At 39.7% G+C, this 14,669-nt stretch overlaps 1 protein-coding gene across 4 annotated transcripts in view; it reads left to right on the top strand.

Annotated features, from left to right (window-relative positions):
* Positions 1-13,339, top strand: part of LOC146547154 (kalirin-like) — a 58,000-nt gene extending 44,661 nt beyond the window's left edge. For 3 of the 4 annotated variants that reach the window (XM_085265839.1, XM_085265836.1, XM_085265835.1), the window contains 14 exons: positions 416-547; positions 635-748; positions 1,978-2,048; positions 2,132-2,198; positions 2,308-2,411; positions 2,493-2,562; positions 3,759-3,845; positions 4,213-4,305; positions 5,555-5,605; positions 6,135-6,212; positions 6,747-6,932; positions 7,014-7,185; positions 7,769-7,914; positions 8,003-13,339. In XM_085265839.1, coding sequence (XP_085121965.1) covers positions 416-547; positions 635-748; positions 1,978-2,048; positions 2,132-2,198; positions 2,308-2,411; positions 2,493-2,562; positions 3,759-3,845; positions 4,213-4,305; positions 5,555-5,605; positions 6,135-6,212; positions 6,747-6,932; positions 7,014-7,185; positions 7,769-7,914; positions 8,003-8,188 — 1,557 coding nt within the window. In that variant the 3' untranslated portion in view covers positions 8,189-13,339. The remainder of the gene's footprint in view (positions 1-415; positions 548-634; positions 749-1,977; positions 2,049-2,131; positions 2,199-2,307; positions 2,412-2,492; positions 2,563-3,758; positions 3,846-4,212; positions 4,306-5,554; positions 5,606-6,134; positions 6,213-6,746; positions 6,933-7,013; positions 7,186-7,768; positions 7,915-8,002) is intronic. The other variant, XM_085265837.1, reaches the window with a different exon arrangement.
* The last annotated feature ends 1,330 nt before the right edge of the window (positions 13,340-14,669 follow it).

The following is a 14,669-nucleotide window of genomic DNA, read 5'->3' as shown; positions in this document are numbered from 1 at the left end:
TGCATAAATGAGTGTTAAAAAATATATAAAAGAAAAGTAAAATTGTTGGTGAAGAGCCAAAATTTATTTTAAGGTTGTGTTTTAAATAGTTAAGAGAAGCTCTTTTAAAAAACAGATAGTGGAAAACCTTCTGTAGATCAAGAAAATCTCCACAAATTGCTCTTCATATTTTAAACTTGGACTGGATTCATGCAGTTCTCAGCACATCCTATCAGCACACTATGAACTAAAATGTAGTTTAAAACCAGATGACCACATTTGTAACGTGCTGGGTGACATTGATGAAGCTCGTATCACAGGTAACTCTGGACTCCTGAGTTTTTAGTCCCATTTGTACCAGCTGTATGAACCGTAGCCTTGGTGATACAATACTCAGTGGCATCAATAACGGTAACTACATTAACTGTTGCTGCAGCGCTGGTTGACTAGTCCGGTGCGGAGGCTGAGTCAGGGAAAAGCCGATGGACAGAAGAAACCGCCAATCAGGACGAGGAGGCGGGACAACAGGACAGAGATGACCACACCCCTCACAGGAAATGCGCAAATGGTGTGTAGACACCCATCCAAATGATGGGTTAAAGACACAAAATAGTAATAATGATAACATAAACTAATTGCTTCTTAAATTATGTAGAAGGCGAGGAAGGAGGAGGCAGGGCATAGTGGTGGGGAGGAGGAGCCAGAGGAAGAAAGCCACACCCCTCTACCACCCCCAATGCAGATCATCAAAGACCCTAACAATCCTGAGGTAAGAGTGGCTCTGTTTAAAGCTAGAAATGTTTAATGGCTGAAGATGAATGTGGCATAAATTTCTTAATATTGTATTTGCTGCTTTAGTCACGAGGTAAAAAACCTCTTCAGAAAACTTTTTGAATAACTACAAAAATAAACTAAATGTTTTTATACAGAAGAGTGGTTTATTTGAAGAGTTTTCAGTCCTGATTCAGAGTTGCATGCAGCACAGATAGAGCACTAGTGGAAGATACTAGTGATCCTCATATGTCTCCTGCCAGTGGACCTCATAGTTACATAAATACCCTGCACTGGTTTGAGTCATATCTATCTGGTACATTTCAGTTTCTTCGTGTTACTAAAGAGAGTTACTCATGGAGTTCTGTAGGTTCTTGTGTTGGGATCAGTACTTTTCATTGTATACATACAGGTAATATTATTAGGAAACAGCATACATTTTCGTTGTTGGAGTTGATACCCAGCTGTAGGTACCTATGAAACTAGTTGACACAAATCAATTAATTAAACTACAGGCATGTCTTCAAGGCCTGAAAGCCTCCATGGCATATAATTCCTTTATCCAAATTTGGAAAAATGGAGGTTACTGAACTTGGTCTTAAAAACCTTGGAAGCATGGTGTCTAAGCAGATACTGACTCTGGATGGCATTACCATGGCTTCCTGTTAGGAATCTTGACCCGATATGTCCGTAAAGGCACACTGTAAGAGATGTCGGACTGTTTTTTTTTTCTTGCTGTATTTCTACATTTCTAAACATCCTGTCTCAGAGTGATGCTGAACAACTAGTTCAATATGTGTTACCTCTATGATGGACTATTGCAATTATTATCAGGCTGTCCTAAAAGATCCCTGAAAAGACTTCATTTTATCCACAATGTTGCAGCAAGAAAACTGTGAGACCATATTTCTCCTGTAATGGCTTCTCTTCATTGGCTCTCTGTTGTATCCACAATTATATTTAAAAATCTTTCTCGTCACATATAAGGTCTTGACTGATCAGGCCCCATCTTATCTGAAAGATCTCATAGTAACGTATCGCCTCAATAGAACACTATCAGATTACTGGCTTGCTTGTGATTCCTAGTGTATTTAAAAGTACAAGGCGGTGCCTTCAGCTTTCAAACTGTGTACAGTATTCACGCTGTTTTCTTGTCATCAATAAAAGATTACAGTTTTCTGAGGTTACACAGAACTCTTTTAATTTCAGCCTTTTCTATTTCTTCAGGCTCTAGACTCAGATCAGGGATCAAATGAATCAGACACGGAGCAGAGAAACAAAGCACTAAGAGGACGCATGTAAGACAAACCCAAATTTATTACAAAGTCCAAGTTTTGAATGCATTTTTAAGGAGACTTGAATTTTGTGGTTCTGTGTGCAGGTTTGTCGTTAATGAGATGGTCCAATCAGAGAAGGACTATGTAAAAGATCTGGGAGTGATAGTTGAGGTGAGACACAAACATCACACTGAAAGAAAGGACCTACTGACGCTCCACCCAAAAGACTCTACAAATGTCAATCTAAACGTACGACATGTTCTCTGCTGACGTTTCTCAGGGCTTCATGTCCCGGCTGGAGGTCAGAGGGATTCCAGAGGAGATGAGAGGAAAAGACAAGATTGTCTTCGGCAATATCCAGCAGATCTACGACTGGCACCGCGAGTCCGTGCCACAAATGCACACGTGAACAAACACACTTCATTATATACACAAAGATGCTCACTGGGTGTTTTTCTGTTTCAGCTTCTTCCTGGTGGAGTTAGAGCGTTGTATTCAGAATCATGACCTGCTCGCAGACCTCTTCATCAGACATGTGAGTTCTACAAACAAAATGACTTGTTCAAAACAGAATATATAGCATGGCTCTGACCTGAGACCTCAGGGACTCAACTCAGAACTCATTTGTCTTGACTTTGGGCTTCATTTAGAACTAGATTCAGGGCTCAATTTATTTATTTTTGTCTCAAGATATAGGAATCAGGATTCAAATAGGACTTGGCTCATTACTTTTTATGGCTTAGCTTAGAACTTTGTTCAAAGTTTCACTCAATTGTCAACTTAAGACTCAGCTTGTCCCTGCATTAGGACTTGACTTGTTTGTCCTGGCTTAGACCCACAATTGATTATTTGAATATTCACATGATCTAAGATGTGAACAAAGATGTGGATCATTACCATGATCTGGGGTTACCACTGAAACCACTGTGAGACCTTGCCTCAAACCATCAGTGACCTACTGAAGTGAGCGGGGGGTTGACGTGCCTGGGAACATGTCTTCCTAGTCCAAAGTGGTTTCCTGGAAAGAGTGACCAATGTTTTATAAATGCAGGTGAGTCTTTTCCTGTTGAGATGACTCCTCCATGTTGTACCATACATTTATAGAGTGGCTGTTTGGTTTCTTCTATAAAAGGGTCCAGGCCCTCCTCGCTGCACTGCACTGCATACCATGATGTTCATCTTGCTTTTAGGAGTTTTGTCCTTGCAATGAGCCAGTTTTTGTCTGCTAGATTTACTACGTCTGAAGTGCACTGGGATGCCATGCTTGGAGAAAATTTCCAATAAACATGATACAGGAACAGAAAAAGTTGTTGTCGTTCTGTTTCTCCCTAGTTGGTGTCTGGCATTCTTTCCTCTGCATTTTCACTGATTTGATGAAGGCCCAGTTAGGATAACCACATGTTCTAAGAGCTTTGTTTACGTCTGTGTGTTCCTGTTCCCTTCTGCCTTAGAGGGAACCTCCTCGCTGGTCCCAAACAAGTTTGTGTTCCAGTACCTGGTGAGAGTCAAGGTCTAGCATGAGCTGAATAACTCAGAAGCTACAACAACATGGGGCTCAATTCTAAATTCATGACTTGCTCCTGAGGTTGAACTTGGCTCGAGTTGTTGTCTGCACATAGGATTTGAGTTATCACAGAACTCAGGACTTCTTGTTATTTGCTTGGGACTTGACTCAGGATGTGTTGAAGACCTAATACAACTATTTCTTTTTTACTTTCTTGTTTTTTACAGGAGCGTCGTCTACACATGTATGTGGTTTACTGTCAGAATAAGCCGAGGTCAGAGTTCATCGTCATTGAGTACGAGACCTATTTTGAGGTAATGCGTCGCTTTTCTTTTTTTTTCTCATTTCTATACTTGGCTATTCTTTTCTGTTGTTTTTTTTTAATGATTATCTTATAGAATAGAATCGAATAACTTTATTATCCACATCAATGGAAAGTTGTTTTCAGTTCACCAAGCCATAAACAAATAATCAAATCAACCCGTAATAGTTTCTTTTATTTTTCCTTTCCTGATTTTTTTAAACATTACTATCTTAAAAGTTAAAAAAGGGGGAAAAAAATCGAAAGAGCAGGCTTTCCTAAAATGCACGTTCTTGAATGGACCTTACAATAGTAAAAATCAGCCAAAAACTGAAACTGAACCAGACCTTCTATCTCTGTCTCTGCCTGTCTGTCTGTAGGAAATCCAGCATGAGATCAGCTGCAGGATGTCCATCAGTGATTATCTGATCAAACCAATCCAGAGAATCACCAAATACCAGCTGCTGCTCAAGGTCTGTGAAGAACCTGTCAACATGATTTGTGTTTACACTAACTGCTTAAATGAAACATTGATTTTAAAATATATTTAATGCATTTTTGGTGGAACCTGAATGTTACAATGGAATTGCTGGTATCTGTGGAGTAAGTTTGGGTATTTTATATCCTGCTTAAAAATGCATCTGCCCAGAGACCATAGAAGACAATTACCCAGTAGCTAAATGTGGTACAAAGGTTCTTTTATTATTAGGGTTATTAGGGTTTGTGTATTTTCCCTGACAAATATGGCATAAAACTAAAAACCAAGCTAAATTTGGAATTTGACCGGAGGTGCTGATCTTGATTATAGACTGGTTGGCTCTCAGGGCAAAATATATCGGATGAAGAAATTAAATTTCACTAGTGTGAATTTTTTCTTCTACCAGTGCAAGAATTACATGAAAAAGTATGAAGAGAGTTTACAGATGAGAAGCAAAAAAGAGCCGTCAGGTGCTCAAAATAAACCTTAGACTCAAACGTTAGAAAAGGCTTTTCCTCGCAACATGTCATGTAATACAACTTATACAACTTAAAATACAACTAAAAATAAATATAGTTTCATGCATCGGTCAAAACACTCCACTCCAGGTACAGGACGCCCAGCTGAAAACGCGTCGAGTGCCAGAGATTCACAGAATTTACAGAAAATGCACTATTTTGTGAATTATATCGTTATCGGGATGAGAAATGTCTTCTATCGGGATATGAGATTTTGATCATATCGCACAGACCTATTGGCTCTTGCTCCAGGCTTGGATTAGAACTTCGGTCAGGTGGAGTTTTTAACTTTTATTGAGGGACTTGATTCAGGACACAACTCGGGATGCAACTTGGGATTTGTTGTTTTTGAGTTGGAGCTGACCTCAAGACTTGAATTGACTCATTCTAATGTTGTCTTTGAAATTAGCCACGATTTGACATGGTTTAGTATTAGACTCAGAAATTATTTCGGACTCAACTCAGGCAAGAAATGTGTGGGTTGTTTTATTAACTCCCTTAACAGTTATTACCTGTGCGCTCTGATTGGTTTACAATGACAGCCTTCCTTGTAATGGCATAAATTTTGTACTTTTGGGTAGAGCTTTTTGTGAGAAATCAGAGATAAACTCATCAGTTCATCATACCAGCGTGTATTTTAAGATATTTTCTGATGTTACACTTTAAGGACACACTATGACTTTGGCTGAAATTCAAACACTTATATTTTTTCTGTTTGTTCATCAGGATTTCCTCAAGTATACGTCGAAGGCAGGGCTGGACTGTGAGGAGATTGAGGTAAGTTTTTTCTTTGCTTTCCTTTTCTGTAAATCATCTCATAAACTTTCAGAAACATCAAACAACTGAACCACAGCTTTGTTCGTGTTTTTTGTTATTGATCAGTTTTAGTTTGATAATATAAAAACAGTTGTGTTGTGCCACAAACTGTTCTGATAATACACAAAGGCACAAAGGATCTGCATTCTGGGAAACAGTTTATTTACTGAATTTATTATATTTTCATTCAAATTCTTGTGACCTTTAAACTTTGTTAAATTTTTTGTAAAAAATAGATATTTATTTTTTAAGCTTTGCTAAGAGTTGTAAAAAAAAAACTCTAAAAGACAACAAACACATGAGTTTTGTTCTTCAGCAGACAGCTGTTTCTGTCTCATAACCAACTAGCAGGAGACAGCAAAGAGCTGCTGCTGCTTCTGGCATAGTGAAGATCGTTATAAATGATTTACACGAGATGGTGAATCATCGCCCTGAGGACTAACACAAACTTTTGTAATATTTAGTAACTGTGTGTGTGGTCTGTGTACAGAAAGCGGTGGAGCTGATGTCATTGGTTCCAAAACGCTGCAATGACATGATGAACCTGGGACGCCTGCAGGGATACGAGGTACACCTGTCTGTCCACCTGTCCGGCTGATTTGTTTTGTTAGCAATTTGTTGTCACTAGGACAACATAGTAACATAATTGATTTCATGCTAATTAACACTGAAAGCTCTGAAAGAAATTTGATAATATTTCAAATTTTAAGTTTCCATTTTGGTCTACTAACACAAAATGGACAAAAAGCAGAACTGAGCCACGCAGAGATGAAGGACAATGAACAGAACCCAGAGGAACACCATATTACATTGATAACAGCACACACGGCATAATAATGTTGTTGTGGGTGCTGCTACCGAGCTCTACAACAACAGCTTCTCAAGTAGTTTGTGTGCAATTTACCTGTTTCAGGCACATATTAATTCAAAAAAATTAGAAATGTGTGTAGAAAGCACAATACAAACAATTAACAATGACATATATGAGGCATGTACACAATTTACTTTTGCTGATTTCCTGGAAATGTAAAGTTTGCTGCAGGGTACCTGGACTCTTATCCATCGGTCTTTCTTTCTTCACTCACCTCCTCGTGCTTTCCAGGGAAAGCTAACGTCTCAGGGGAAGCTGCTGCAGCAGGAGACTTTCTGTGTTTGGGAGCAGGACGGAGGCGTTCTGTCTCGCAGCAAAGAGCGCAGAGTTTTTCTGTTCGAGCAGATCATCATCTTTAGCGAACTGCTGCGCAAAGGCTCCAACAACCCAGGATACCAGTTCAAGAACAGCATAAAGGTCAGACTGGTCAGCACTGTTTAGACTCGACACCGTCTTGAGGTCTGAATTAGGAGTAATTGTGTTATTGTTTGTGTTCAGGTGAGTTATCTGGCAATGCAGGACAGCGTGGACGGTGATCCCTGTAAGTTTGTGTTGTGGTCTCGTGGGTCGGCGGAGCGCTTCACGCTCCAAGCATCTTCTGCCAGCATAAAGATGACCTGGGTAGAGACCATTGCTTCCCTGCTGGATGCCCAGAACAACTTCCTGTCAGGTAAAAACCTTGTCAAAAACATTCCTGAAATATCTGAAATATCCATTATGTTACCTGTCCTAAAATATCCTTAATTCTCCTTGGAAAATTCCCTTTCATTGTCATTGGATCACCACTGATTTTGAAATCTCTTATTCAACTGAAATGCTACTGAATCTCAATGGAACATCTTTTATTATCTTTCTCATATTCCTCAAATACTTTTTGTTTTACCCTAAATATCTTTAAACCATATTTAAATAGCCTTAATTTCCCCAAACCACCCTTAAACATCTCTGTTATGTTAGTAACGTTGGGCTTGTGTTAACGTAAACCCCCCTTAAGTCACCCTTGAAATCTTAGAATACCTTTCGAAGTCTCAAATCCTCTGCAAGCTGTTCAATCTTTGTTTAATGCCAAATGAATCCAATTTCCAAATTTCCCAAAAATGTCTTCCTTACAACCTCCTTGAAAACTCCTTGAATCAATCAAAAGTATCATTTTTGTGAACAACCCTCCAACATTCCTAGATCTCTATGAATCACCTTAAATCTCACTGAAACAGCTCATGCATATCCATGCTGCATCTAATCTGTGCCCACAGCTCTCCAGTCTCCTATTGAGTATCAGAGGAAGGAGGGCGTGATCTCTGTGACACGGCCACTGTCATCAGGAAGGCCGCCATCTGCACCGCCAACTCCCAACGGTCACGCAACTCAGCCCCCTCCTGACAGTGAACAGGAAGATCAGGTTTGAATCCCTCCTTTCACTTTCCTTGTGTACCATAAGTTCTTGAAAAACTTTCTTACATCAGACCATATGACCTTTGACCCTTCAGGAACTGGTTCTGGTGCTGCAGGACTTCGTGGCGGTGCGGGAGGATGAGATCTCTGTGTTTCGGGGGGAGAAGGTTCAGATTCTGGCGTCCAACCAGCAGGGTCAGAGTCTGGTCTATCGGCCGGCCAACAGCGATTCGCCAGCCGCCGAGGGCTGGGTGCCACGCAGCGTGCTCAACACACACTGACATTTACACATGAACAAACACACACTGGCAGCAGGGTCAGAATCTGGTTTACTATTAGTACATACACAAACACAATGACAGCACTCCAAATACTAAATGCAAAATGGGTCAAAAGCATGTTGGGAAATATTTGTGCAGCAAAAAGGTAAACATGACGATGGCAATGTCTGCGTGTCTGACACTTTGGACAAAAATATGTCTCCTCCACTTTCTCATTTTCTCACCTGATGAGATTTTTCAGAAACAATCATTAGGAATTATGTGAAAGTTTTAAGCATTGCAGAATATCCTTAATATTACATCTGGGTCCAAGGGGCAACCCTCCATAGCAACTTCATGGATCCTCAAAGTGTGTAACAGTGGAGCTGGAGCATACTTGCCTGACATCAACAAATTAAAGTGTAATTAGTGTTCTAGTTGGTTGTTTGGTTTTAACTCAAAATTTCTAACAATCTTTGTAAAAAGTTGATTGCAGCTTATTTGAAGTCCAGAATGGTGTGATTATGCCTAAAGATTGTTCTCAGTCAATAGCAGTAGACTAAGCAGAATAAACTAGACCTTAATATCCTCAGGCATCACCTCCAGAGAGGTAGCAAGGTTGAACTTGCTAAACACCTCACCTAGAAGGTGTTTAACAGGGATCCTAGTTGGATGTATGAACCACAAGTGGATCCTTTCATTGTGGAATAGATGCTCTACTTTGAGCCTGTCCCAAAAGACCAAGATCCTGATCCAGTCCAGACCCTTCGGGCTATTATAATTTCTTCTGCTTGAATCCTCGTATCCAATATTGGTCCTTGGTCTCTCTTTGGTCACTATTCACAGTTGGCTATGAATAGAAAAGGACAGATAGTGTTTGAGTTGTAGTTGATTGATGTAGAATCTCAGGATCTTGTTAACATGTGGGGGATATAAGTGGGTCTTTGTGGTGAACTCAATCCAAATGGAAAGCAAAGATTTGCCTCGTGTTTCTCATGCAAATACAGTGAGTGGATTGCGGTGTTTGAAACTATAAGGAAAACTGTTTCCTTCCAAAGCATAACCGACTCCATCACTTTCTTCAGTAATAAAGTTGAACCATATCGATTCAGCAAAACAGCACAAATAGCAGTAGTAACATTTCCCTCCATTTTGACTGTCAATGGTGTCAAGAGACTCCAGAGTCAATGGACTAATCTCGGCTGGTCCAGTTCTTATTGGGGGCCTCCTGAGGTTTTCCTACGACAGACAACAAATCTCTCCAGAGAGTTTGGTGTCCATCCTCAGTTAGGCTTAAAAAAAAACCCAAAGGTGAGGAGTTCAACAGGCATCCTGCTCAGATTTCAGGACCAGCTCAGAGTTTTCTCTTTCACAAAGTAATCTCTACCTTAACATTTTTTTCCATTGTTGTCTCTTTATGTAACAGTGCTATGACCCATCAGAGGGTTAGGAACTGGAGAGGTAGACACTGCCATCATTTATGCTCTGAAGGTTTCCTGACATGTTTCAGACCCTGATTACTGTTCAGCATTTTAGACTTTAAACACACACACACATACACTCTCCCAGCAGCAGGTACTGTTAGTATCCTCCCTCATTCCTGGTGCTTTAACATTCAGCCAGAACACAGCTCTTCACCTCGTTCTATCAGACGCTGCCGTCAGGGTCCAAGCAACCAATAACCCACTCTTATGACTTCACAAACTGTTCTCCGTGGGTCAGTGGAAGGGAGGTCATATGACCATCATTACAGTCATCATCACCACCATCCAGACGGGGACTCCAGGAAGAAAAGACAGTCAAAAAAATAAATAAATGAAAGCCTCCTGGACGAGAAGAGGCAAAAAGACCTATCAGCCAATCAGAACTGAGTTCTCTACGCGTCGTTCTGTTAATAGTGTGTATAAAGAGACTGAGGACACACACACACACACACTTCATACACACACCAATGCTATGATGAAGATGCAGATGAAGATTACTATGAAGATAATTAAGAATAATAGAATCTGTTTTTCACCTTAATAGAGAGAAAAAAAATGAGAGAAAATGTTTGTCATATTAATAACTGCGTGCGTGTGCATGAGAGCGAGGGAGAGCGTGTGTGTGCGTGTGTTAGTAACGCCGTCCTATGTGTGTGTGTGTTTTTCCACCGACAGTTAGGTGGTGTCCCGGTGTAGCGTTGCCATGACGAATCGTTGTGTTTGCGGTGACACCATTTTTTGTTTGTTTATTCGTTTGGTTGGTTTTTATAGCAAACCAGAGCTGCTGCCGCCCTCCTCCTGCCCCGCCCCTTCTCTGTCTTTCTCCAGTCAACAAGGTGGCCTCAGCTTTGGTTAGTTTGATATTCTGATTATGCATTTCTCGTTCCTGTATATAGACCAGACGTCCAACTGCTACTCTATGTACTGTGGACACTGAACCGGTCTGTCTCTCAGCAGCCCAACCTACTGTGACTGTCTGTTTCTACTAAAACCGAAGCTGTAACCTTCAGCACGCTCTCTACCTGTCTCTCTCTATCTGTCTCTCTCTCTCTCTACCTCTCTCTCTCTCTCTGTTTCTCTGGTGCCATTCTCAGACAACACCCCGGTCCTTAAGGAGCTGCGCAGCCTGTCAGGTGCACTAAAGAGCGGTTAGGGTGGAGGATAGTGAGCTATGAAGCAAACTATGAATGATTTAACTGGTGTTAAAGGAAAAGTTTGAGTTCTTTCAAGTCTATCTTAATATAACTTCTTTAAACTGATCTAAAAATGTACAACCTGTTGGCAACAGCTTTCTGGTTTCTGTTAGCAGAATTATAATAACACTAACAAAACTTTCAGTTCCTCTAATGTCCACTTGATGCTGCAAAAATGAGTCCCTATACTTAGTCTCCCATGTTAAAATGTCCAACTTCAGCCTGCTACAGAAAACAGTTTTGGTCTAGTTTCCCCCTTTGTAACAACTGTATGGGGCTGAATTTATTTCATAACTCACATGTTTAAACTGCATTAAGGCTTAATGTTTGCGTTATTAGGGGTGGGGCCTTTTTGAGTGACAGGTGACTATAGTGTAGCTGTCTGCAAGGTTTCACCTTAGTTATTTTGAAGTCACTTAGCTGGACCTTTAGGGTGGGTTTGAAGTGATTTGTGTAATTTGGTAATAAAACAGAATCACATCATCAACATATGGTGATATACGCATATAGCTTAAGCTCAGTCTGTCCTTTCTGGATCATTTTTTAAGGATCAAGAAATCAAATACAGAATACAAATCTCAAAACTATTAACCATCTATGATTTAGCTGTTTAAACTGTATTTGCATTTGTAAACAATAAATGCCCAATGAAATAGGTAGCTTGTAGCATTTCCAGATTATTAAATTTGTTTGGGAACTTTTTTGGTTTAAAAAAAAAAAAAAAAAAAAAAAAAAAGCTACAACAGAAACCAAGAAACACCTGATTCCTGTGCAGGTTTCAAAGGAAAATATGTTACTAAAGCTTCTCTTAATGTGCATATGGAATGTGATTGGGACTAGTATATTAAGACAGACTTGAAGGAAACCTAATGTTTTCTTAAAGGGCAACACACACCGATGGCACTTGACTATGACATTCATTAGACTTTTTGTCCCAGCTACTGCAAACCTGGCTTTCTACTAAATGTCAAACTATGTTTGGCAGCATAGCTTTGATTCAGTCTGTTTCAAATATTTTTCTAAGCTGAATGGTGGACATCAGATTGTCCATAACTTTCTGGTTCAAGATGGTACTTTGGGTTAAATATTACGCTGTTTGGCAACATTTACTTTACTGGGTAATTTTGTGTTAAATCTCTTAAATATTATATTAAAAATCTAACGTTTAGCTGCAAATTACACAACATTTTATCACATTTGTTGAACAGTTTGTAATTCGTGGCTGTAATTATGAGGGGAAGCGTTCCTGTCTGCTTGTTGTATACTGGCTGAAAAATAGTTAATAAACTGTTTATTAATAAATAGTTAATAAACTGTTCTCTAAAAAAAACAAACATCCTTGCTAGCGGTTATCCCTGCTGTATCTGAGCTTCCGTTCAGCAGTGTAAATTCTTTTCTTTAGTATTTTAGACTGATAAAACACTATAGTGCTGATTTCTCACAAGAGAAACAGTAAAACAAAACAGTATAGTGTGACCAATCTACTGTTTCTCATCTTTTTAAGGAAACAGATGTCAGTATACAAACTATTTCTCATACTCCCTGATACTGAATTTTCTTTTACTATTATTATTATTAAAATGTTGAATATGATGATTAGTTACTCTTTTTCCTTTATAATTGGGGATAAACTGGTTTCTTCAAAATACTTGTTAATTTGCAGCTAAACAGCAGCAGGCCTTTTCAGGAAACTGGAAACAAATTACACAAATGTCCAAGTTTGTAGTGAAAAAGCAGAAAAAGACAGTGTTAATGTCTTGTAATAGTCATTATAAATACCAACATCCACTTCTTCACATAAACATGCAAATACAAATTATGACTGTCTAAAATATAAGTTAATATCGAGTCCTTAAAGACCTTCAAGCTACTTAACATCAACATGACATTCGTCAGGTGAATGACCCTTAAAAACAGATGCCACTTTGGTCCTTTTACAGAGCTGGCAAAGGATTTTGTGTCAGTGTGATAACTGTCAATGCAAAAAAAAAATAAAAAATTATTATAGTGTTCAAAATGCTTAAAACATGAGCAAGGTCACAACTCGGAGTGCACCAGAAGGGTTTCGATTTGATTGCCGAGCATTTCAAAAGGAACTCCAACAGGTGGAAAGCTGTGCATTATGAAGAGTTTGAAAGTAAAAAGTATTTCACAATGAAGGTGCTACAAAGTAAAGCTTAAAATAAAATGTGGACCATGATTAAAGGTTTAAGATGGATAACTGTGCACTATAGAGGTGTTATAAGTTTGGAAATAGCACACAGCTTAGAAATCAGTGCACTATGAATGGTTTGAGGTGAAAGGTAGTGTACTAAGGTTTAGGATGAAAAATAGTACACTACAAAGGCATAGGGTGCTGTTTGAGACCCAGCCTTGTTGCCGACTGGCAAACTCAACTAACCAATCAACCAGTGTTATTTGTACAGAACTAACAGCTGCTAACTGACTGCTAACAGCTCTCTGTGTTTGTAATAAACGTCATTTTTCATCCAAAACAGTCTGTATGTGGCTTCTTCATCTGGACTTCTTTTTTTTTTTTAAATACATGGATCAATTACTACATTTATACATTATAACCATTTATATTTTGCATATAAAAAATGGATGTAGCCCAGGGGTGTCCAAACTCCGGCCGCGGTCCATTTTTAATTGGCCCGCAAGCAAGGGCGTAGATTTGGCATAGACGGAAGGGACGTGTCCCCATCAATATCCAGCGATTATTGAATTGTCCCCACCAATAATTTGATCTCTGCGAGTAAAGAAAAACAACTGTCAACGTCTCATTCACCCAGCGGTGCAGAAAGAGTTAAATTACGTTCTCTACTGGAGTCCTACGTCATGTGACAAATCTGGCCAATGTGATTGGCTGTGCCTTTCAGGGAGCTCTGTTTAGTTTTAGCAGCGGCAAACCTGCGCTGCGAGGAGGAGAGGAGGATGGCAGCAAAAAGGAAGATCCTGGATATAAGAAAGTTTTTTTCAAAGAAACCTGTCAGTCGCTTAAAGTCAAGTTCACTCATAAAATGTGTCCGTCACAATAACGTTACAGGCTATGCTAGGCTTTGGCCCACATCAGTCTAAAACTGTATGCAACCATGAATAACGTGTTTTGGAAACTAACTGCACAACAGGCAGCACTATTAGTTATCTCAGTCTCCCAGAGTAGCATTTCTCATTTTGATTGAAACTATCAGAGAAAACGGCAGCCTCGAGCAAGCCAGGTTATTAGTTTACAGAGGCTGTTAAAATTATATGTCTAACGTTAAAATGTTAGTGACACAATAATTTCATCCTAGTGGTACTGACCATTGACTGTTTTCTACAGTCAGCGAAAGACAGCGGTGGGTTTGAAAACGATTTGCCGGGAGTCCGGTGTTCTCACGGGCTCTAGTGAGCCTTGCCTCCGGCTCGCTATAGGGCTTTGGAGCGTGATGTCACGGGGGTGGGCGTGGAAAGGATTTTGGCCCGATCCGCCATTTTGGGGGTCTAGCGCAAGTGAAAAGGGAGCGAAGTCACACACAACAGCCATGGTTCGTATTTGCTGTGTGGTCGGCTGCAATGTTCGATCACACGACCGGCAAGAGAATAAGCTTGAAAATGGTTTATCTTTTCATTCTTTCCCAACCTGGAAGCAACATGAGCAGCTCGTGTATCGATGTTACCAAACAAAGGCGTCTAGGCAAGGCAAGGCAAGTTTATTTGTATAGCACAATTCAACAACAAGGTGGTTCAAAGTGGTTTACAGAGACATTGGAAACAAAAACAAATAAAAAGCATGATTTAAAATTGATTAAAACAAGCAAACAAACAAACTAACTAAATAACAAA

Source organism: Mchenga conophoros, linkage group LG23 (assembly GCF_057382185.1).
Source record: "Mchenga conophoros isolate Kocher_MC1m ecotype Shallow Benthic linkage group LG23, M_conophoros_male_GT1.1, whole genome shotgun sequence".
NCBI classification, from domain to species: domain Eukaryota; kingdom Metazoa; phylum Chordata; class Actinopteri; order Cichliformes; family Cichlidae; genus Mchenga; species Mchenga conophoros.
The sequence above is the reverse complement of the archived record's forward strand: the minus strand, read 5'-3'. Positions and strand labels throughout refer to the sequence as shown.